Source organism: Oncorhynchus nerka, linkage group LG8 (genome assembly GCF_034236695.1).
Source record: "Oncorhynchus nerka isolate Pitt River linkage group LG8, Oner_Uvic_2.0, whole genome shotgun sequence".
In the NCBI taxonomy this organism is placed as follows: domain Eukaryota; kingdom Metazoa; phylum Chordata; class Actinopteri; order Salmoniformes; family Salmonidae; genus Oncorhynchus; species Oncorhynchus nerka.
In genome coordinates, this window is record NC_088403.1 from 3,101,800 (window position 1) to 3,127,116 (window position 25,317).

Genomic DNA, 25,317 nt, shown 5'->3' on the forward strand with positions numbered 1-25,317 from the left:
GGGCTCTTATGTTGTCAGATGAAGGTAATAGCTGAATGGTACTGTTGTGACCTGATCCTAGATCTGTATTCCTGGAGTAAGGGCTCCTATGTTGTCAGATGAAGGTAATAGCTGAATGGTACTGTTGTGACCTGATCCTAGATCTGTATTCCTGGAGTAAGGGCTCCTATGTTGTCAGATGAAGGTAATAGCTGAATGGTATCTGTTATGACCTGATCCTAGATCAGTATTCCTGGAGTAAGGGCTCCTATGTTGTCAGATGAGGACAATAGCTGAATGGTATCTGTTATCACCTGATCCTAGATCAGTATTCCTGGAGTAAGGGCTCCTATGTTGTCAGATGAGGACAATAGCTGAATGGTATCTGTTATGACCTGATCCTAGATCAGTATTCCTGGAGTAAGGGCTCCTATGTTGTCAGATGAAGGTAATAGCTGAATGGTATCTGTTATCACCTGATCCTAGATCAGTATTCCTGGAGTAAGGGCTCCTATGTTGTCAGATGAAGGTAATAGCTGAATGGTATCTGTTATCACCTGATCCTAGATCAGTATTCCTGGAGTAAGGGCTCCTATGTTGTCAGATGAAGGTAATAGCTGAATGGTTTCTGTTGTGACCTGTGCTGTTTCGACCTCTCTGAGCCCTGTCTCCCCGTCCTCAGGTAACTCTACAGAGACGGCCACGGTGGATGAGAACACTCATGAGTTCTTCACAGAGCTGACAGAGCCTGGTACCTACAGAGTCCAGGTCACCACACTGAGCTCCGCAGGAGACTGTGAGGCCAGGGAGAGCACCGCGTATACAGGGCTCACCTTCTATCTCAGTATGTATAGCCTGACCCTAACACTGACACTGACCCTAACCCTGACCCAAACACTGACCCTGACCCTAACCCTGACCCTAACCCTGACCCAAACCCTGACCCAAACACTGACCCTAACCCTGACCCAAACACTGACCCAAACACTGACCCTAACCCTGATCCTAACCCTAACACTGACCCTGACCCAAACACTGACCCAAACACTGACCCTAACCCTGACCCTGACCCAAACACTGACCCTAACCCTGATCCTAACCCTAACACTGACCCTGACCCTAACCCTGACCCAAACACGGACCCTGATCCTAACCCTAACACTGACCCTAACCCTGACCCAAACACTGACCCTAACCCTGACCCAAACACTGACCCTAACCCTGACCCTGACCCAAACACTGACCCTAACCCTGATCCTAACCCTAACACTGACCCTGACCCTAACCCTGACCCAAACACGGACCCTGATCCTAACCCTAACACTGACCCTAACCCTGACCCAAACACGGACCCTAACCCTGACCCTAACCCTAACCCTAACACTGACCCTGACCCAAACCCTAACCCTAACACTGACCCTAACCCTGACCCTGACCCTAACACTGACCCTAACCCTAACACTGACCCTAACCCTAACACTGACCCTAACCCTAACACTGACCCTGATCCTAACCCTAACACTGACCCTAACCCTGACCCTGACCCAAACACGGACCCTAACCCTGACCCTAACCCTAACCCTAACACTGACCCTGACCCAAACCCTAACCCTAACACTGACCCTAACCCTGACCCTGACCCTAACACTGACCCTAACCCTAACACTGACCCTAACCCTAACACTGACCCTAACCCTAACACTGACCCTGATCCTAACCCTAACACTGACCCTAACCCTGACCCTGACCCTGACCCAAACACTGACCCTAACCCTGACCCTGACCCTAACCCTAACTATATCTAACCCTAACCCTAACCTCCACCCTAACCCTAACCCTGACCCTAACACTGACCCTAACACTGACCCTAACCCTAACACTGACCCTAACCCTAACACTGACCCTGATCCTAACCCTAACACTGACCCTAACCCTAACACTGACCCTAACCCTAACACTGACCCTGATCCTAACCCTAACACTGACCCTAACCCTGACCCTGACCCTGACCCTGACCCTAACCCTAACACTGATATTCTGTGTTTTACTGTATATGTTTTAATTGTCCAATAAATCCCCAAAACAACCATTGAATGCCCCAGGCCCCAGTGGAGAGGTGCTGGAGCAGCCCCAGGAGCGGCCCCAGGGTGTCAGTATCAGGCTGCTGGGCTCCAGTACTGCAGCGGTGTCCTGGGCCCTGTCCTCTGAGAGCCACAACGGCAGCCTGGTGTCAGTCCTGTCCCTAACCTGCCTTCGACCCAGCCTCAGCCAACGCATGGAGAACACATACTGCAGTGAGGTAAGACTAACTAACCTGCTAGTCTGTAGCAGTTCATAACCCTTTATAACTAGTCTACATAGCTGTTCACAACCCTTTATAACCAACCTGCTAGTCTACATAGCTGTTCACAACCCTTTATAACCAACCTGCTAGTCTACATAGCTGTTCACAACCCTTTATAACCAACCTGCTAGTCTACATAGCTGTTCATAACCCTTTATAACTAGTCTACATAGCTGTTCACAACCCTTTATAACCAACCTGCTAGTCTACATAGCTGTTCATAACCCTTTATAACTAGTCTACATAGCTGTTCACAACCCTTTATAACCAACCTGCTAGTCTACATAGCTGTTCATAACCCTTTATAACTAGTCTACATAGCTGTTCACAACCCTTTATAACCAACCTGCTAGTCTACATAGCTGTTCATAACCCTTTATAACTAGTCTACATAGCTGTTCACAACCCTTTATAACTAGTCTACATAGCTGTTCACAACCCTTTATAACCAACCTGCTAGTCTACATAGCTGTTCATAACCCTTTATAACTAGTCTACATAGCTGTTCACAACCCTTTATAACCAACCTGCTAGTCTACATAGCTGTTCATAACCCTTTATAACTAGTCTACATAGCTGTTCACAACCCTTTATAACCAACCTGCTAGTCTGTAGCAGTTCATAACCCTTTATAACTAGTGTACATAGCTGTTCACAACCCTTTATAACCAACCTGCTAGTCTATAGCTGTTCATAACCCTTTATAACCAACCTGCTAGTCTATAGCTGTTCATAACCCTTTATAACCAACCTGCTAGTCTATAGCTGTTCATAACCCTTTATAACCAACCTGCTAGTCTACATAGCTGTTCACAACCCTTTATAACCAACCTGCTAGTCTACATAGCTGTTCATAACCCTTTATATCCAACCTGTTAGTCTACATAGCTGTTCATAACCCTTTATAACTAGTCTACATAGCTGTTCATAACCCTTTATAACCAACCTGCTAGTCTACATAGCTGTTCATAACCCTTTATAACTAGTCTACATAGCTGTTCACAACCCTTTATAACCAACCTGCTAGTCTACATAGCTGTTCATAACCCTTTATAACTAGTCTACATAGCTGTTCACAACCCTTTATAACCAATCTGCTAGTCTACATAGCTGTTCACAACCCTTTATAACTAGTCTACATAGCTGTTCACAACCCTTTATAACTAGTCTACATAGCTGTTCATAACCCTTTATAACTAGTCTACATAGCTGTTCACAACCCTTTATAACCAACCTGGTAGTCTACATAGCTGTTCACAACCCTTTATAACCAACCTGCTAGTCTACATAGCTGTTCACAACCCTTTATAACCAACCTGCTAGTCTACATAGCTGTTCATAACCCTTTATAACTAGTCTACATAGCTGTTCATAACCCTTTATATCCACTAACCACCTATCAATATACTGATACAGTCTATCACCACCTATCAATATACTGATACAGTCTATCACCACCTATCAATATACTGATACAGTCTATCACCACCTATCAATATACTGATACAGTCTATCACCACCTATCAATATACTGATACAGTCTATCACCACCTATCAATATACTGATACAGTCTATCACCACCTGTCAATATACTGATACAGTCTATCACCACCTGTCAATATACTGATACAGTCTATCACCACCTATCAATATACTGATACAGTCTATCACCACTAACCACCCTGATGCCTGTTCCTGTCCTGTGATTGGTTACAGGAGAACACGACCAGTGACATCCTGTCCAACCTGACTCCAGGTGCCCAGTACAGAGTGGTGGTGTACCATACGAACGGTCCTCTCATCAGTCCTCCTTCCGAACCTGTTGTCATCGTCATCGGTGAGTCCCTCAGACACTATACTACCTGGGCTGGTCTCTAACCTGTTATTATAGACCTGGTCTCTCAGACACTATACTACCTGGGCTGGTCTCTAACCTGTTATTATAGACCTGGTCTCAGACACTATACTACCTGGGCTGGTCTCTAACCTGTTATTATAGACCTGGTCTCAGACACTATACTACCTGGGCTGGTCTCTAACCTGTTATTATAGACCTGGTCTCAGACACTATACTACCTGGGCTGGTCTCTAACCTGTTATTATAGACCTGGTCTCAGACACTATACTACCTGGGCTGGTCTCTAACCTGTTATTATAGACCTGGTCTCTCAGACACTATACTACCTGGGCTGGTCTCTAACCTGTTATTATAGACATGGTCTCAGACACTATACTACCTGGGCTGGTCTCTAACCTGTTATTATAGACCTGGTCTCAGACACTATACTACCTGGGCTGGTCTCTAACCTGTTATTATAGACCTGGTCTCAGACACTATACTACCTGGGCTGGTCTCTAACCTGTTATTATAGACCTGGTCTCAGACACTATACTACCTGGGCTGGTCTCTAACCTGTTATTATAGACCTGGTCTCAGACACTATACTACCTGGGCTGGTCTCTAACCTGTTATTATAGACCTGGTCTCAGACACTATACTACCTGGGCTGGTCTCTAACCTGTTATTATAGACCTGGTCTCAGACACTATACTACCTGGGCTGGTCTCTAACCTGTTATTATAGACCTGGTCTCAGACACTATACTACCTGGGCTGGTCTCTAACCTGTTATTATAGACCTGGTCTCAGACACTATACTACCTGGGCTGGTCTCTAACCTGTTATTATAGACCTGGTCTCAGACACTATACTACCTGGGCTGGTCTCTAACCTGTTATTATAGACCTGGTCTCAGACACTATACTACCTGGGCTGGTCTCTAACCTGTTATTATAGACCTGGTCTCAGACACTATACTACCTGGGCTGGTCTCTAACCTGTTATTATAGACATGGTGTCTAACCTGTTATTATAGACCTGGTCTCAGACACTATACTACCTGGGCTGGTCTCTAACCTGTTATTATAGACCTGGTCTCAGACACTATACTACCTGGGCTGGTCTCTAACCTGTTATTATAGACCTGGTCTCAGACACTATACTACCTGGGCTGGTCTCTAACCTGTTATTATAGACCTGGTCTCTCAGACACTATACTACCTGGGCTGGTCTCTAACCTGTTATTATAGACATGGTCTCTCAGACACTATACTACCTGGGCTGGTCTCTAACCTGTTATTATAGACATGGTCTCAGACACTATACTACCTGGGCTGGTCTCTAACCTGTTATTATAGACCTGGTCTCAGACACTATACTACCTGGGCTGGTCTCTAACCTGTTATTATAGACCTGGTCTCAGACACTATACTACCTGGGCTGGTCTCTAACCTGTTATAGACCTGGTTATACTACCTGGGCTGGTCTCTAACCTGTTATTATAGACCTGGTCTCAGACACTATACTACCTGGGCTGGTCTCTAACCTGTTATTATAGACCTGGTCTCAGACACTATACTACCTGGGCTGGTCTCTAACCTGTTATTATAGACCTGGTCTCAGACACTATACTACCTGGTCTCAACCTGTTATTATAGACCTGGTCTCAGACACTATACTACCTAACCTGTTATTATAGACCTGGTCTCAGACACTATACTACCTGGGCTGGTCTCTAACCTGTTATTATAGACCTGGTCTCAGACACTATACTACCTGGGCTGGTCTCAGAACCTACCTGGGCTGGTCTCTACCTGTTTATAGACCTGGTCTCAGACACTATACTACCTGGGCTGGTCTCTAACCTGTTATTATAGACCTGGTCTCAGACACTATACTACCTGGGCTGGTCTCTAACCTGTTATTATAGACCTGGTCTCAGACACTATACTACCTGGGCTGGTCTCTAACCTGTTATTATAGACCTGGTCTCAGACACTATACTACCTGGGCTGGTCTCTAACCTGTTATTATAGACCTGGTCTCAGACACTATACTACCTGGGCTGGTCTCTAACCTGTTATTATAGACCTGGTCTCAGACACTATACTACCTGGGCTGGTCTCTAACCTGTTATTATAGACCTGGTCTCAGACACTATACTACCTGGGCTGGTCCTGGGCTGGTCTCTAACCTGTTATTATAGACCTGGTCTCAGACACTATACTACCTGGGCTGGTCTCTAACCTGTTATTATAGACCTGGTCTCAGACACTATACTACCTGGGCTGGTCTCTAACCTGTTATTATAGACCTGGTCTCAGACACTATACTACCTGGGCTGGTCTCTAACCTGTTATTATAGACCTGGTCTCAGACACTATACTACCTGGGCTGGTCTCTAACCTGTTATTATAGACCTGGTCTCAGACACTATACTACCTGGGCTGGTCTCTAACCTGTTATTATAGACCTGGTCTCAGACACTATACTACCTGGGCTGGTCTCTAACCTGTTATTATAGACCTGGTCTCAGACACTATACTACCTGGGCTGGTCTCTAACCTGTTATTATAGACCTGGTCTCTCAGACACTATACTACCTGGGCTGGTCTCTAACCTGTTATTATAGACCTGGTCTCAGACACTATACTACCTGGGCTGGTCTCTAACCTGTTATTATAGACCTGGTATCAGACACTATACTACCTGGGCTGGTCTCTAACCTGTTATTATAGACATGGTGTCTAACCTGTTATTATAGACCTGGTCTCAGACACTATACTACCTGGGCTGGTCTCTAACCTGTTATTATAGACCTGGTCTCAGACACTATACTACCTGGGCTGGTCTCTAACCTGTTATTATAGACCTGGTCTCAGACACTATACTACCTGGGCTGGTCTCTAACCTGTTATTATAGACCTGGTCTCAGACACTATACTACCTGGGCTGGTCTCTAACCTGTTATTATAGACCTGGTCTCAGACACTATACTACCTGGGCTGGTCTCTAACCTGTTATTATAGACCTGGTCTCAGACACTATACTACCTGGGCTGGTCTCTAACCTGTTATTATAGACCTGGTCTCAGACACTATACTACCTGGGCTGGTCTCTAACCTGTTATTATAGACCTGGTCTCAGACACTATACTACCTGGGCTGGTCTCTAACCTGTTGGGCTGGTCTCTAACCTGTTATAGACCTGGTCTCAGACACTATACTACCTGGGCTGGTCTCTAACCTGTTATTATAGACCTGGTCTCAGACACTATACTACCTGGGCTGGTCTCTAACCTGTTATTATAGACCTGGTCTCAGACACTATACTACCTGGGCTGGTCTCTAACCTGTTATTATAGACCTGGTCTCAGACACTATACTACCTGGGCTGGTCTCTAACCTGTTATTATAGACCTGGTCTCAGACACTATACTACCTGGGCTGGTCTCTAACCTGTTATTATAGACCTGGTCTCAGACACTATACTACCTGGGCTGGTCTCTAACCTGTTATTATAGACCTGGTCTCAGACACTATACTACCTGGGCTGGTCTCTAACCTGTTATTATAGACCTGGTCTCAGACACTATACTACCTGGGCTGGTCTCTAACCTGTTATTATAGACCTGGTCTCAGACACTATACTACCTGGGCTGGTCTCTAACCTGTTATTATAGACCTGGTCTCAGACACTATACTACCTGGGCTGGTCTCTAACCTGTTATTATAGACCTGGTCTCAGACACTATACTACCTGGGCTGGTCTCTAACCTGTTATTATAGACCTGGTCTCAGACACTATACTACCTGGGCTGGTCTCTAACCTGTTATTATAGACCTGGTCTCAGACACTATACTACCTGGGCTGGTCTCTAACCTGTTATTATAGACCTGGTCTCAGACACTATACTACCTGGGCTGGTCTCTAACCTGTTATTATAGACCTGGTCTCAGACACTATACTACCTGGGCTGGTCTCTAACCTGTTATTATAGACCTGGTCTCAGACACTATACTACCTGGGCTGGTCTCTAACCTGTTATTATAGACCTGGTCTCAGACACTATACTACCTGGGCTGGTCTCTAACCTGTTATTATAGACCTGGTCTCAGACACTATACTACCCTGGTCTCTAACCTGTTATTATAGACCTGGTCTCTATACTACCCTGGTTAACCTGTTATTATAGACCTGGTCTCAGACACTATACTACCTGGGCTGGTCTCTAACCTGTTATTATAGACCTGGTCTCAGACACTATACTACCTGGGCTGGTCTCTAACCTGTTATTATAGACCTGGTCTCAGACACTATACTACCTGGGCTGGTCTCTAACCTGTTATTATAGACCTGGTCTCAGACACTATACTACCTGGGCTGGTCTCTAACCTGTTATTATAGACCTGGTCTCAGACACTATACTACCTGGGCTGGTCTCTAACCTGTTATTATAGACCTGGTCTCAGACACTATACTACCTGGGCTGGTCTCTAACCTGTTATTATAGACCTGGTCTCAGACACTATACTACCTGGGCTGGTCTCTAACCTGTTATTATAGACCTGGTCTCAGACACTATACTACCTGGGCTGGTCTCTAACCTGTTATTATAGACCTGGTCTCAGACACTATACTACCTGGGCTGGTCTCTAACCTGTTATTATAGACCTGGTCTCAGACACTATACTACCTGGTCTGGTCTCTGGGCTGGTCCTGTTATTATAGACCTGGTCTCAGACACTATACTACCTGGGCTGGTCTCTAACCTGTTATTATAGACCTGGTCTCAGACACTATACTACCTGGGCTGGTCTCTAACCTGTTATTATAGACATGGTCTCAGACACTATACTACCTGGGCTGGTCTCTAACCTGTTATTATAGACCTGGTCTCAGACACTATACTACCTGGGCTGGTCTCTAACCTGTTATTATAGACCTGGTCTCAGACACTATACTACCTGGGCTGGTCTCTAACCTGTTATTATAGACCTGGTCTCAGACACTATACTACCTGGGCTGGTCTCTAACCTGTTATTATAGACCTGGTCTCAGACACTATACTACCTGGGCTGGTCTCTAACCTGTTATTATAGACCTGGTCTCAGACACTATACTACCTGGGCTGGTCTCTAACCTGTTATTATAGACCTGGTCTCAGACACTATAACCTGGGCTGGTCTTAACCTGTTATTATAGACCTGGTCTCAGACACTATACTACCTGGGCTGGTCTCTAACCTGTTATTATAGACCTGGTCTCAGACACTACTACCTGGGCTGGTCTCTAACCTGTTATTATAGACCTGGTCTCAGACACTACTACCTGGGCTGGTCTCTAACCTGTTATTATAGACCTGGTCTCAGACACTATACTACCTGGGCTGGTCTCTAACCTGTTATTATAGACCTGGTCTCTCAGACACTATACTACCTGGGCTGGTCTCTAACCTGTTATTATAGACCTGGTCTCAGACACTATACTACCTGGGCTGGTCTCTAACCTGTTATTATAGACCTGGTCTCAGACACTATACTACCTGGGCTGGTCTCTAACCTGTTATTATAGACCTGGTCTCAGACACTATACTACCTGGGCTGGTCTCTAACCTGTTATTATAGACCTGGTCTCAGACACTATACTACCTGGGCTGGTCTCTAACCCTGTTATTATATAGACCTGGTCTCAGACACTATACTACCTGGGCTGGTCTCTAACCTGTTATTATAGACCTGGTCTCAGACACTATACTACCTGGGCTGGTCTCTAACCTGTTATTATAGACCTGGTCTCAGACACTATACTACCTGGGCTGGTCTCTAACCTGTTATTATAGACCTGGTCTCAGACACTATACTACCTGGGCTGGTCTCTAACCTGTTATTATAGACCTGGTCTCAGACACTATACTACCTGGGCTGGTCTCTAACCTGTTATTATAGACCTGGTCTCAGACACTATACTACCTGGGCTGGTCTCTAACCTGTTATTATAGACCTGGTCTCAGACACTATACTACCTGGGCTGGTCTCTAACCTGTTATTATAGACCTGGTCTCAGACACTATACTACCTGGGCTGGTCTCTAACCTGTTATTATAGACCTGGTCTCAGACACTATACTACCTGGGCTGGTCTCTAACCTGTTATTATAGACCTGGTCTCAGACACTATACTACCTGGGCTGGTCTCTAACCTGTTATTATAGACCTGGTCTCAGACACTATACTACCTGGGCTGGTCTCTAACCTGTTATTATAGACCTGGTCTCAGACACTATATACTACCTGGGCTGGTCTCTAACCTGTTATTATAGACCTGGTCTCAGACACTATACTACCTGGGCTGGTCTCTAACCTGTTATTATAGACCTGGTCTCAGACACTATACTACCTGGGCTGGTCTCTAACCTGTTATTATAGACCTGGTCTCAGACACTATACTACCTGGGCTGGTCTCTAACCTGTTATTATAGACCTGGTCTCAGACACTATACTACCTGGGCTGGTCTCTAACCTGTTATTATAGACCTGGTCTACTACCTGGGCTGGTCTCTAACCTGTTATTATAGACCTGGTCTCAGACACTATACTACCTGGGCTGGTCTCTAACCTGTTATTATAGACCTGGTCTCAGACACTATACTACCTGGGCTGGTCTCTAACCTGTTATTATAGACCTGGTCTCAGACACTATACTACCTGGGCTGGTCTCTAACCTGTTATTATAGACCTGGTCTCAGACACTATACTACCTGGGCTGGTCTCTAACCTGTTATTATAGACCTGGTCTCAGACACTATACTACCTGGGCTGGTCTCTAACCTGTTATTATAGACCTGGTCTCAGACACTATACTACCTGGGCTGGTCTCTAACCTGTTATTATAGACCTGGTCTCAGACACTATACTACCTGGGCTGGTCTCTAACCTGTTATTATAGACCTGGTCTCAGACACTATACTACCTGGGCTGGTCTCTAACCTGTTATTATAGACATGGTCTCAGACACTATACTACCTGGGCTGGTCTCAGACACTATACTACCTGGGCTGGTCTCTAACCTGTTATTATAGACCTGGTCTCAGACACTATACTACCTGGGCTGGTCTCTAACCTGTTATTATGGTCTCAGACACTATAACCTGTTATTATAGACCTGGTCTCAGACACTATACTACCTGGGCTGGTCTCTAACCTGTTATTATAGACCTGGTCTCAGACACTATACTACCTGGGCTGGTCTCTAACCTGTTATTATAGACCTGGTCTCAGACACTATACTACCTGGGCTGGTCTCAGACACTATACTACCTGGGCTGGTCTCTAACCTGTTATTATAGACCTGGTCTCAGACACTATACTACCTGGGCTGGTCTCTAACCTGTTATTATAGACCTGGTCTCAGACACTATACTACCTGGGCTGGTCTCTAACCTGTTATTATAGACCTGGTCTCAGACATTATACTACCTGGGCTGGTCTGTAACCTGTTATTATAGACCTGGTCTGTAACCTGTTATTATAGACCTGGTCTGTAACCTGTTATTATAGACCTGGTCTCAGACACTATACTACCTGGGCTGGTCTCTAACCTGTTATTATAGACCTGGTCTCAGACACTATACTACCTGGGCTGGTCTCTAACCTGTTATTATAGACCTGGTCTCAGACACTATACTACCTGGGCTGGTCTCTAACCTGTTATTATAGACCTGGTCTCAGACACTATACTACCTGGGCTGGTCTCTAACCTGTTATTATAGACCTGGTCTCAGACACTATACTACCTGGGCTGGTCTCTAACCTGTTATTATAGACCTGGTCTCAGACACTATACTACCTGGGCTGGTCTCTAACCTGTTATTATAGACCTGGTCTCAGACACTATACTACCTGGGCTGGTCTCTAACCTGTTATTATAGACTGGTCTCAGACACTATACTACCTATTATAGACCTGGTCTCAGACACTATACTACCTGGGCTGGTCTCTAACCTGTTATTATAGACCTGGTCTCAGACACTATTACTACCTACCTGGGCTGGTCTCTAACCTGTTATTATAGACCTGGTCTCAGACACTATACTACCTGGGCTGGTCTACCTGGGCTGGTCTAACCTGTTATTATAGACCTGGTCTCAGACACTATACTACCTGGGCTGGTCTCTAACCTGTTATTATAGACCTGGTCTCAGACACTATACTACCTGGGCTGGTCTCTAACCTGTTATTATAGACCTGGTCTCAGACACTATACTACCTGGGCTGGTCTCTAACCTGTTATTATAGACCTGGTCTCAGACACTATACTACCTGGGCTGGTCTCTAACCTGTTATTATAGACCTGGTCTCAGACACTATACTACCTGGGCTGGTCTCTAACCTGTTATTATAGACCTGGTCTCAGACACTATACTACCTGGGCTGGTCTCTAACCTGTTATTATAGACCTGGTCTCAGACACTATACTACCTGGGCTGGTCTCTAACCTGTTATTATAGACCTGGTCTCAGACACTATACTACCTGGGCTGGTCTCTAACCTGTTATTATAGACCTGGTCTCAGACACTATACTACCTGGGCTGGTCTCTAACCTGTTATTATAGACATGGTCTCAGACACTATACTACCTGGGCTGGTCTCTAACCTGTTATTATAGACCTGGTCTCAGACACTATACTACCTGGGCTGGTCTCTAACCTGTTATTATAGACCTGGTCTCAGACCTGGTCTATACTACCTGGGCTGGTCTCTAACCTGTTATTATAGACCTGGTCTCAGACACTATACTACCTGGGCTGGTCTCTAACCTGTTGTTATAGACATGGTCTCTCAGACACTATACTACCTGGGCTGGTCTCTAACCTGTTATTATAGACCTGGTCTCAGACACTATACTACCTGGGCTGGTCTCTAACCTGTTGTTATAGACATGGTCTCTCAGACACTATACTACCTGGGCTGGTCTCTAACCTGTTATTATAGACCTGGTCTCAGACACTATACTACCTGGGCTGGTCTCTAACCTGTTATTATAGACCTGGTCTCAGACACTATACTACCTGGGCTGGTCTCTAACCTGTTATTATAGACATGGTCTCAGACACTATACTACCTGGGCTGGTCTCTAACCTGTTGTTATAGACATGGTCTCTCAGACACTATACTACCTGGGCTGGTCTCTAACCTGTTATTATAGACATGGTGTCTAACCTGTTATTATAGACCTGGTCTCAGACACTATACTACCTGGGCTGGTCTCAGACACTATACTACCTGGGCTGGTCTCTAACCTGTTATTATAGACCTGGTCTCAGACACTATACTACCTGGGCTGGTCTCTAACCTGTTATTATAGACCTGGTCTCAGACACTATACTACCTGGGCTGGTCTCTAACCTGTTGTTATAGACCTGGTCTCAGACACTATACTACCTGGGCTGGTCTCTAACCTGTTATTATAGACCTGGTCTCAGACACTATACTACCTGGGCTGGTCTCTAACCTGTTATTATAGACCTGGTCTCAGACACTATACTACCTGGGCTGGTCTCTAACCTGTTATTATAGACCTGGTCTCAGACACTATACTACCTGGGCTGGTCTCTAACCTGTTATTATAGACCTGGTCTCAGACACTATACTACCTGGGCTGGTCTCTAACCTGTTATTATAGACCTGGTCTCAGACACTATACTACCTGGGCTGGTCTCTAACCTGTTATTATAGACCTGGTCTCAGACACTATACTACCTGGGCTGGTCTCTAACCTGTTATTATAGACCTGGTCTCAGACACTATACTACCTGGGCTGGTCTCTAACCTGTTATTATAGACATGGTCTCTCAGACACTATACTACCTGGGCTGGTCTCTAACCTGTTATTATAGACCTGGTCTCTATGTAGGGCTGATAGGGGTAGTGCACTACTTTAGACCAGGGCCCATAGGGGTAGTGCACTACTGTAGACCCGGGCCCATAGGGGTAGTGCACTACTTTAGACCAGGGACCATAGGGGTAGGGCACTACTTTAGACCAGGGCCCATAGGGGTAGTGCCCTACTTTAGACCAGGGCCCATAGTGGTAGGGCACTACTTTAGACCAGGACCCATAGGGGTAGTGCACTACTTTAGACCAGGGCCCATAGGGGTAGTGCACTACTTTAGACCAGGGCCCATAGGGTAGGGCACTACTTTAGACCAGGGTCCATAGGGGTAGGGCACTACTTTAGACCAGGACCCATAGGGGTAGGGCACTACTTTAGACCAGGGTCCATAGGGGTAGGGCACTACTTTAGACCAGGGTCCATAGGGGTAGGGCACTACTTTAGACCAGGGCCCATAGGGGTAGTGCCCTACTTTAGACCAGGGCCCATAGGGGTAGGGCACTACTTTAGACCAGGGACCATAGTGGTAGGGCACTACTTTAGACCAGGACCCATAGGGGTAGTGCACTACTTTAGACCAGGGCCCATAGGGGTAGTGCACTACTTTAGACCAGGGCCCATAGGGTAGGGCACTACTTTAGACCAGGGCCCATAGGGGTAGTGCACTCCTTTAGACCAGGGTCCATAGGGGTAGGGCACTACTTTAGACCAGGACCCATAGGGGTAGTGCACTACTTTAGACCAGGGACCATAGGGGTAGTGCACTACTTTAGACCAGGGACCATAGTGGTAGGGCACTACTTTAGACCAGGGACCATAGGGGTAGGGCACTACTTTAGACCAGGGACCATAGGGGTAGGGCACTACTTTAGACCAGGGTCCATAGGGGTAGGGCACTACTTTAGACCAGGGACCATAGGGGTAGGGCACTACTTTAGACCAGGGCCTATAGGGGTAGGGCACTACTTTAGACCAGGACCCATAGGGGTAGGGCACTACTTTAGACCAGGGTCCATAGGGGTAGGGCACTACTTTAGACCAGGGCCCATAGGGGTAGTGCACTACTTTAGACCAGGGACCATAGGGGTAGGGCCCTACTTTAGACCAGGGCCCATAGGGGTAGGGCACTACTTTAGACCAGGACCCATAGGGGTAGGGCACTACTTTAGACCAGGGCCCATAGGGGTAGTGCCCTACTTTAGACCAGGGCCCATAGGGGTAGGGCACTACTTTAGACCAGGACCCATAGGGGTAGTGCACTACTTTAGACCAGGGACCATAGTGGTAGGGCACTACTTTAGACCAGGGCCCATAGGGGTAGTGCACTACTTTAGACCAGGGACCATAGGGGTAGGGCACTACTTTAGACCAGGGCCCATAGGGGTAGGGCACTACTTTAGACCAGGACCCATAGGGGTAGGGCACTACTTTAGACCAGGGCCCATAGGGGTAGTGCCCTACTTTAGACCAGGGCCCATAGGGGTAGGGCACTACTTTAGACCAGGACCCATAGGGGTAGTGCACTACTTTAGACCAGGGACCATAGTGGTAGGGCACTACTTTAGACCAGGACCCATAGGGGTAGTGCACTACTTTAGACCAGGGCCCATAGGGGTAGTGCACTACTTTAGACCAGGTCCCATAGGGTAGGGCACTACTTTAGACCAGGGTCCATAGGGGTAGGGCACTACTTTAAACCAGGACCCATAGGGGTAGGGCACTACTTTAGACCAGGGCCCATAGGGGTAGTGCACTACTTTAGACCAGGGCCCATAGGGGTAGTGCACTACTTTAGACCAGGGCCCATAGGGGTAGTGCACTACTTTAGACCAGGACCCATAGGGGTAGTGCACTACTTTAGACCAGGGCCCATAGGGGTAGTTCACTCCTTTAGACCAGGGCCCATTGGGGTAGTGCACTACTTTAGACCAGGGCCCATAGGGGTAGTGCACTACTTTAGACCAGGGCCCATAGGGGTAGTGCACTCCTTTAGACCAGGGCCCATAGAGGTAGTGCACTACTTTAGACCAGGGCCCATAGGGGTAGTGCACTACTTTAGACCAGGGCCCATAGGGGTAGTTAACTCCTTTAGACCAGGACCCATTGGGGTAGGGCACTACTTTAGACCAGGACCCATAGGGGTAGTGCACTACTTTAGACCAGGGACCATAGTGGTAGGGCACTACTTTAGACCAGGGCCCATAGGGGTAGTGCACTACTTTAGACCAGGGACCATAGGGGTAGGGCACTACTTTAGACCAGGGCCCATAGGGGTAGGGCACTACTTTAGACCAGGACCCATAGGGGTAGGGCACTACTTTAGACCAGGACCCATAGGGGTAGTGCACTACTTTAGACCAGGGACCATAGTGGTAGGGCACTACTTTAGACCAGGACCCATAGGGGTAGTGCACTACTTTAGACCAGGGCCCATAGGGGTAGTGTACTACTTTAGACCAGGTCCCATAGGGTAGGGCACTACTTTAGACCAGGGCCCATAGGGGTAGGGCACTACTTTAGACCAGGGCCCATAGGGGTAGGGCACTACTTTAGACCAGGGCCCATAGGGGTAGGGCACTACTTTAGACCCTGGTCCATAGGGTAGGGCACTACTTTAGACCAGGGTCCATAGGGGTAGTGCACTACTTTAGACCAGGGCCCATAGGGGTAGTGCACTACTTTAGACCAGGGCCCATAGGGGTAGGGCACTACTTTAGACCAGGGCCCATAGGGGTAGTGCACTACTTTAGACCAGGGCCCATAGGGGTAGTGCACTACTTTAGACCAGGGCCCATAGGGGTAGTGCACTACTTTAGACCAGGGCCCATAGGGGTAGTGCACTACTTTAGACCAGGGCCCATAGGGGTAGGGCACTACTTTAGACCAGGGCCCATAGGGAATAGTGTAATATTTGGAACACAGTCCTTGTTAATCAAATCATGGAGTGGCTGAATCAGCTTGTTGCTTTGGTTTTGAATTTAATCAGCTGTTTGTAGCCTGATGTTGGTTCTGATTGGCTGCCTGGTTTTGTCTGTCTGTCTCCAGAGCCAACCGGAGTGCGGGAGCTGGTGGTGTATTCTCTGAGCCCGACTGCAGTCATCCTGTCGTGGCAGAGACCGTACCACGTGGCATTCAGAAAGTACGTCCTGCAGACATTCTTCTTCAACCCTGTCACGCTGTCCTCCGAGTGGACCACGTACTACGAGATCGCTGCTACCGCCTCAGTCATCGCATCCGTGGTAACTAGTCCCGCCCTAACCCTGACCCAGCCAATCACCTGCCGCAGGGCCTTAGCCAATCACCTATCTGCTTGTAGCAGGGTTGTAGCCAGACTGTTTTGTGGAGGTACTTTTATGTTAGATGACGTGTGTCACTAGGCTCACCCCTCGTCTAGCTCTTTCATCTCTCTCCCTCCCTCCTCTAGCTCTTTCTTCTCTCTCCCTCCCTCCTCTAGCTCTCTCTTCTCTCTTCCTCCCTCCTCTAGCTCTTTCATCTCTCCCTCCCTCCTCTAGCTCTCTCTTCTCTCTTCCCTCCCTCCTCTAGCTCTTTCATCTCTCCCTCCCTCCTCTAGCTCTCTCTTCTCTCTCCCTCCCTCCTCTAGCTCTTTCATCTCTCTCCCTCCCTCCTCTAGCTCTCTCTTCTCTCTCCCTCCCTCCTCTAGCTCTCTCTTCTCTCTCCCTCCCTACTCCAGAGAGACACAGATCTGTTGCTGGTCTGGTACTGTGGTTGTCCCCTGTTTTAACAGGTCTCTCCCTCCCTACTCCAGAGAGAGACAGATCTGTTGCTGGTCTGGTACTGTGGTTGTCCCCTGTTTTAACAGGTCTCTCCCTCCCTACTCCAGAGAGAGACAGATCTGTTGCTGGTCTGGTACTGTGGTTGTCCCCTGTTTTAACAGGTCTCTCCCTCCCTACTCCAGAGAGACACAGATCTGTTGCTGGTCTGGTACTGTGGTTGTCCCCTATTTTAACAGATCTCTCCCCTCTCTCCCTCCCTACTCCAGAGAGAGACAGATCTGTTGCTGGTCTGGTACTGTGGTTGTCCCCTGTTTTAACAGGTCTCTCCCTCCCTACTCTAGAGAGAGACAGATCTGTTGCTGGTCTGGTACTGTGGTTGTCCCCTATTTTAACAGATCTCTCCCCTCTCTCCCTCCCTACTCCAGAGAGAGACAGATCTGTTGCTGGTCTGGTACTGTGGTTGTCCCCTGTTTTAACAGGTCTCTCCCTCCCTACTCTAGAGAGAGACAGATCTGTTGCTGGTCTGGTACTGTGGTTGTCCCCTGTTTTAACAGGTCTCTCCCTCCCTACTCTAGAGAGAGACAGATCTGTTGCTGGTCTGGTACTGTGGTTGTCCCCTGTTTTAACAGATCTCTCCCTCTCTCCTCTTCTCCCTCTCTCCTCCTCTTCATCTCTCCTCCTCTCCCTCCTCCAGAGAGTGACAGATCTGTTGCCGGCCTGGTACTACAACTTCCGTGTTACCATGGTGACGTGGGGCGATCCCCCTCTCAGCTGCTGTGACAGCTCTACTGTTAGCTTTGTTACAGGTAACACACACACACACACACACACACACACACACACACACACACACACACACACACACACACACAAACCCACACCATGGCACCACACACCCCATAGCACTAAACACCCCATAGCACTACACACACTATAGCACTACACACCCCATAACACTACACACACTATAGCACTACACACCCCATAGCACTACACACCCCATAGCACTACACACCCCATAGCACTACACACACTATAGCACTACACACCCCATAGCACTACACACCCCATAGCACTACACCCTATAGCACTACACACCCCATAGCACTACACACCCCATAGCACTACACACTATAGCACTACACACCCCATAGCACTACACACCCCATAGCACTACACACCCCATAGCACTACACACCCCATAGCACTACACACACTATAGCACTACACACTATAGCACTACACACCCCATAGCACTACACACCCCATAGCACTACACACCCCATAGCACTACACACTATAGCACTACACACCCCATAGCACTACACACCCCATAGCACTACACACCCCATAGCACTACACACCCCATAGCACTACACACCCCATAGCACTACACACCCTATAGCACACACAGCACTACTATAGCACTACACACCCCATAGCACTACACACCCCATAGCACTACACACCCCATAGCACTACACACCCCATAGCACTACACACCCCATAGCACTACACACCCCATAGCACTACACACCCCATAGCACTACACACCCTATAGCACTACACCCCTATAGCACTACACACCCCATAGCACTACACACCCCATAGCACTACACACTATAGCACTACACACTATAGCACTACACACCCCATAGCACTACACACCCCATAGCACTACACACCCCATAGCACTACACACCCCATAGCACTACACACCCCATAGCACTACACACCCCATAGCACTACACACCCCATAGCACTACACACCCCATAGCACTACACACCCCATAGCACTACACACCCCATAGCACTACACACCCCATAGCACTACACACCCCATAGCACTACACACACTATAGCACTACACACCCCATAGCACTACACACCCCATAGCACTACACACCCCATAGCACTACACACCCCATAGCACTACACACCCCATAGCACTACACACCCCATAGCACTACACACCCCATAGCACTACACACCCCATAGCACTACACACCCCATAGCACTACACACCCCATAGCACACACACACTATAGCACTACACACCCCATAGCACTACACACCCCATAGCACTACACACCCCATAGCACTACACACCCCATAGCACTACACACCCCATAGCACTACACACCCCCCACTAGCACTACACAGCACTACCCATAGCACTACACACACACCCATAGCACTACACACCCCATAGCACTACACACCCCATAGCACTACACACCTATAGCACTACACACCCCATAGCACTACACACCCCATAGCACTACACACCCCATAGCACTACACACCCCATAGCACTACACACTATAGCACTACACACCCCATAGCACTACACACCCCATAGCACTACACACCCCATAGCACTACACACCCTATAGCACTACACACCCCATAGCACTACACACCCCATAGCACTACACACCCCATAGCACTACACACCCCATAGCACTACACACCCCATAGCACTACACACTATAGCACTACACACACTATAGCACTACACACCCCATAGCACTACACACCCCATAGCACTACACACCCCATAGCACTACACACCCCATAGCACTACACACCCCATAGCACTACACACCCCATAGCACTACACACCCCATGGCACCACACACCCCATAGCACTACACACCCCATAGCACTACACACACTATAGCACTACACACCCCATAGCACTACACACACTATAGCACTACACACCCCATAGCACTACACACCCCATAGCACTACACACCCCATAGCACTACACACCCCATAGCACTACACACCCCATAGCACTACACACCCCATAGCACTACACACCCCATAGCACCACACACACTATAGCACTACACACACTATAGCACTACACACACTATAGCACTACACACCCCATAGCACTACACACACTATAGCACTACACACCCCATAGCACTACACACCCCATAGCACTACACACCCCATAGCACTACACACACTATAGCACCACACACACTATAGCACCACACACCCTATAGCACTACACACCCTATAGCACTACACACCCCAAAGCACTACACACTATAGCACCACACACCCCATAGCACTACACACCCCATAGCACTACATACCCCATAGCACTACACACCCCATAGCACTACACACCCCATAGCACTACACACCCCATAGCACTACACACACTATAGCACTACACACCCCATAGCACCACACACCCTATAGCACTACACACCCCATAGCACTACACACCCTATAGCACTACACACCCCATAGCACTACACACCCCATAGCACTACACACCCTATAGCACTACACACTATAGCACCACACACACTATAGCACCACACACACTATAGCACCACACACCCTATAGCACTACACACCCCATAGCACTACACACCCCATAGCACTACACACCCTATAGCACTACACACCCCATAGCACTACACACCCTATAGCACCACACACTATAGCACCACACACCCTATAGCACTACACACCCCATAGCACTACACACCCCATAGCACTACACACCCTATAGCACTACACACCCCATAGCACTACACACTATAGCACTACACCCTATAGCACTACACACCCTATAGCACCACACACCCTATAGCACCACACACACACACCATGGCACCACACACATCCTCATGTCCTCCTGCTCTGCCGCAGCTCCTGAGGCCCCCCACATCTCGTCAGTAGACTACATCCATGGGACTCTGTACGTCCGCTGGACCTACGGGGAGCTCTTCATAGACATGTCCCACAGCAGGATGCTACACTGGCAGGTCACAGCTCACGGCAAGAAGGGATCCAAGAGGACTTACTCCACTGATGTGAGTCACTGACACCTCCACACCTCCACACCTCCAGACCTCCAGACCTCCACACCTCCACACCTCCAGACCTCCACACCTTCACACCTCCATACCTCCACACCTCCACACCTCCAGACCTCCAGACCTCCATACCTCCAGACCTCCACACCTCCAGACCTCCAGACCTCCATACCTCCACACCTTCACACCTCCACACCTCCACACCTTCACACCTCCACACCTCCACACCTCCATACCTCCACACCTCCACACCTCCACACCTTCACACCTCCACACCTCCACACCTTCACACCTCCAGACCTCCACACCTCCACACCTCCACACCTCCACACCTCCATACCTCCACCTCCACCTCCAGACCTCCAGACCTCCATACCTCCACACCTCCCACACCTCCACACCTCCACACCTTCACACCTCCACACCTCCACACCTCCACACCTTCACACCCCCAGACCTCCACACCTCCACACCTCCACACCTCCATACCTCCACACCTCCATACCTCCACACCTCCACACCACACCTCCACACCTCCAGACCTCCAGACCTCCAGACCTCCACACCTCCACACCTCCAAACCTCCACACATCCACACCTCCACACCTCCAGACCTTCACACCTCCACACCTCCACACATCCACACCTCCACACCTCCAGACCTCCACACCTTCACACCTCCACACATCCACACCTCCACACCTCCAGACCTTCACACCTCCACACATCCACACCTTCACACATCCACACCTCCACACATCCACACCTCCATACCTCCCCACCTCCACACCCCCAGACCTCCATACCTCCCCACCTCCAGACCTTCACACCTCCACACATCCACACCTCCACACCTCCACACCTCCACACCCCCACACCTCCACACCCCCACACCTCCACACCTTCACACCTCCACACATCCACACCTCCACACCTCCAGACCTCCACACATCCACACCTCCACACCACACATCCAGACCTCCACACCTCCACACCTTCACACCTCCACACCTCCACACCTCCAGACCTCCACACCTCCACACCTTCACACCTCCACACATCCACACCTCCATACCTCCCCACCTCCACACCCCCAGACCTCCATACCTCCCCACCTCCACACCCCCAGACCTCCATACCTCCACACATCCACACCTCCAGACTTGCGGTCGGATGTAGAGCGATACAGGGCGGTGATGTGTTGGCCTGTACACAATACTCTCTGTATCACCTTGCGGTCGGATGTAGAGCGATACCAGGCGGTGATGCAGCCAGTCAAAATGCTCTCAATGGTGCAGCTGTAGAACCCTTTGAGGATCTGAGAACTAATGCCAAACCTTTTCAGCCTCCTGAGGGTGTGATCTTGTCATATCAGTGTGTGTAGTGTTGTCCTGACAGTGTGTTATATCCCTGTTCCCCCTGCAGGTCACCGTAATGTGATGGGTGTGTGTAGTGTTGTCCTGACAGTGTGTTTTATCCCTGCAGGTCACCGTAATGTGATGGGTGTGTGTAGTGTTGTCCTGACAGTGTGTTTTATCCCTGTTCCCCCTGCAGGTCACCGTAATGTGATGGGTGTGTGTAGTGTTGTCCTGACAGTGTGTTGTCCTGACAGTGTGTTATATCCCTGTTCCCCCTGCAGGTCACCGTAATGTGATGGGTGTGTGTAGTGTTGTCCTGACAGTGTGTTATATCCCTGCAGGTCACCGTAATGTGATGGGTGTGTGTAGTGTTGTCCTGACAGTGTGTTATATCCCTGCAGGTCACCGTAATGTGATGGGTGTGTGTAGTGTTGTCCTGACAGTGTGTTATATCCCTGCAGGTCACCGTAATGTGATGGGTGTGTGTAGTGTTGTCCTGACAGTGTGTTATATCCCTGTTCTCCCTGCAGGTCACCGTAATGTGATGGGTGTGTGATGTGTGTTATATCCTGCAGGTCACCGTAATGTGATGGGTGTGTGTAGTGTTGTCCTGACAGTGTGTTTTATCCCTGCAGGTCACCGTAATGTGATGGGTGTGTGTAGTGTTGTCCTGACAGTGTGTTATATCCCTGCAGGTCACCGTAATGTGATGGGTGTGTGTAGTGTTGTCCTGACAGTGTGTTTTATCCCTGCAGGTCACCGTAATGTGATGGGTGTGTGTAGTGTTGTCCTGACAGTGTGTTTTATCCCTGTTCTCCCTGCAGGTCACCGTAATGTGATGGGTGTGTGTAGTGTTGTCCTGACAGTGTGTTATATCCCTGCAGGTCACCGTAATGTGATGGGTGTGTGTAGTGTTGTCCTGACAGTGTGTTATATCCCTGTTCCCCCTGCAGGTCACCGTAATGTGATGGGTGTGTGTAGTGTTGTCCTGACAGTGTGTTATATCCCTGCAGGTCACCGTAATGTGATGGGTGTGTGTAGTGTTGTCCTGACAGTGTGTTATCCCTAGGTCACCCTGTCCTCAGTGTGTTATATCCCTGTTCCCCCTGCAGGTCACCGTAATGTGATGGGTGTGTGTAGTGTTGTCCTGACAGTGTGTTATATCCCTGCAGGTCACCGTAATGTGATGGGTGTGTGTAGTGTGTCCTGACAGTGTCCCTGCAGGTGACAGTGTGTTACAGTGTGTTTTATCCCCCTGCAGGTCACCGTAATGTGATGGGTGTGTGTAGTGTTGTCCTGACAGTGTGTTTATATCCCTGCAGGTCACCGTAATGTGATGGGTGTGTGTAGTGTTGTCCTGACAGTGTGTTATATCCCTGCAGGTCACCAGTGTGTCCTGACAGTGTGTTATATCCCTGCAGGTCACCGTAATGTGATGGGTGTGTGTAGTGTTGTCCTGACAGTGTGTTTTATCCCTGCAGGTCACCGTAATGTGAGTGTGTTATATCCCTGCAGGTCACCGTAATGTGATGGGTGTGTGTAGTGTTGTCCTGACAGTGTGTTATATCCCTGCAGGTCACCGTAATGTGATGGGTGTGTGTAGTGTTGTCCTGACAGTGTGTTATATCCCTGCCAGGTCACCGTAATGTGATGGGTGTGTGTATCCCTGTCCTGACAGTGGGTGTGTTGTGTCCTGACAGTGTGTTCCCTGCAGGTGTAAGTGTGCAGGACCGTAATGTGGGTGTGTGTAGTGTTGTCCTGACAGTGTGTTTATCCCTGCAGGTCACCGTAATGTGATGGGTGTGTGTAGTGTTGTCCTGACAGTGTGTTATATCCCCTGCAGGTCACCGTAATGTGATGGGTGTGTGTAGTGTGACAGTGTGTTGTCCTGACATGTGTGTTATATCCCCTATACAGGTCACCGTAATGTGATGGGTGTGTGTAGTGTTGTCCTGACAGTGTGTTATATCCCTGTTCCCCCTGCAGGTCACCGTAATGTGATGGGTGTGTGTAGTGTTGTCCTGACAGTGTGTTATATCCCTGTACAGGTCACCGTAATGTGATGGGTGTGTGTAGTGTTGTCCTGACAGTGTGTTATATCCCTGTTCTCCCTGCAGGTCACCGTAATGTGATGGGTGTGTGTAGTGTTGTCCTGACAGTGTGTTTTATCCCTGTTCTCCCTGCAGGTCACCGTAATGTGATGGGTGTGTGTAGTGTTGTCCTGACAGTGTGTTATATCCCTGTTCTCCCTGCAGGTCACCGTAATGTGATGGGTGTGTGTAGTGTTGTCCTGACAGTGTGTTTTATCCCTGTTCCC

At 48.6% G+C, this 25,317-nt stretch overlaps 1 protein-coding gene across 1 annotated transcript in view; it reads left to right on the plus strand.

The window, feature by feature from the left end:
- Nucleotides 1-25,317, plus strand: part of ptpro (protein tyrosine phosphatase receptor type O) — a 138,027-nt gene that overhangs the window by 46,130 nt on the left and 66,580 nt on the right. Inside the window, exons 6-11 of the mRNA XM_065022070.1 lie at nt 662-823; nt 2,082-2,278; nt 4,041-4,161; nt 17,103-17,296; nt 18,486-18,597; nt 21,476-21,639. Of these exons, the coding sequence (XP_064878142.1) occupies nt 662-823; nt 2,082-2,278; nt 4,041-4,161; nt 17,103-17,296; nt 18,486-18,597; nt 21,476-21,639 (950 nt within the window). The remainder of the gene's footprint in view (nt 1-661; nt 824-2,081; nt 2,279-4,040; nt 4,162-17,102; nt 17,297-18,485; nt 18,598-21,475; nt 21,640-25,317) is intronic.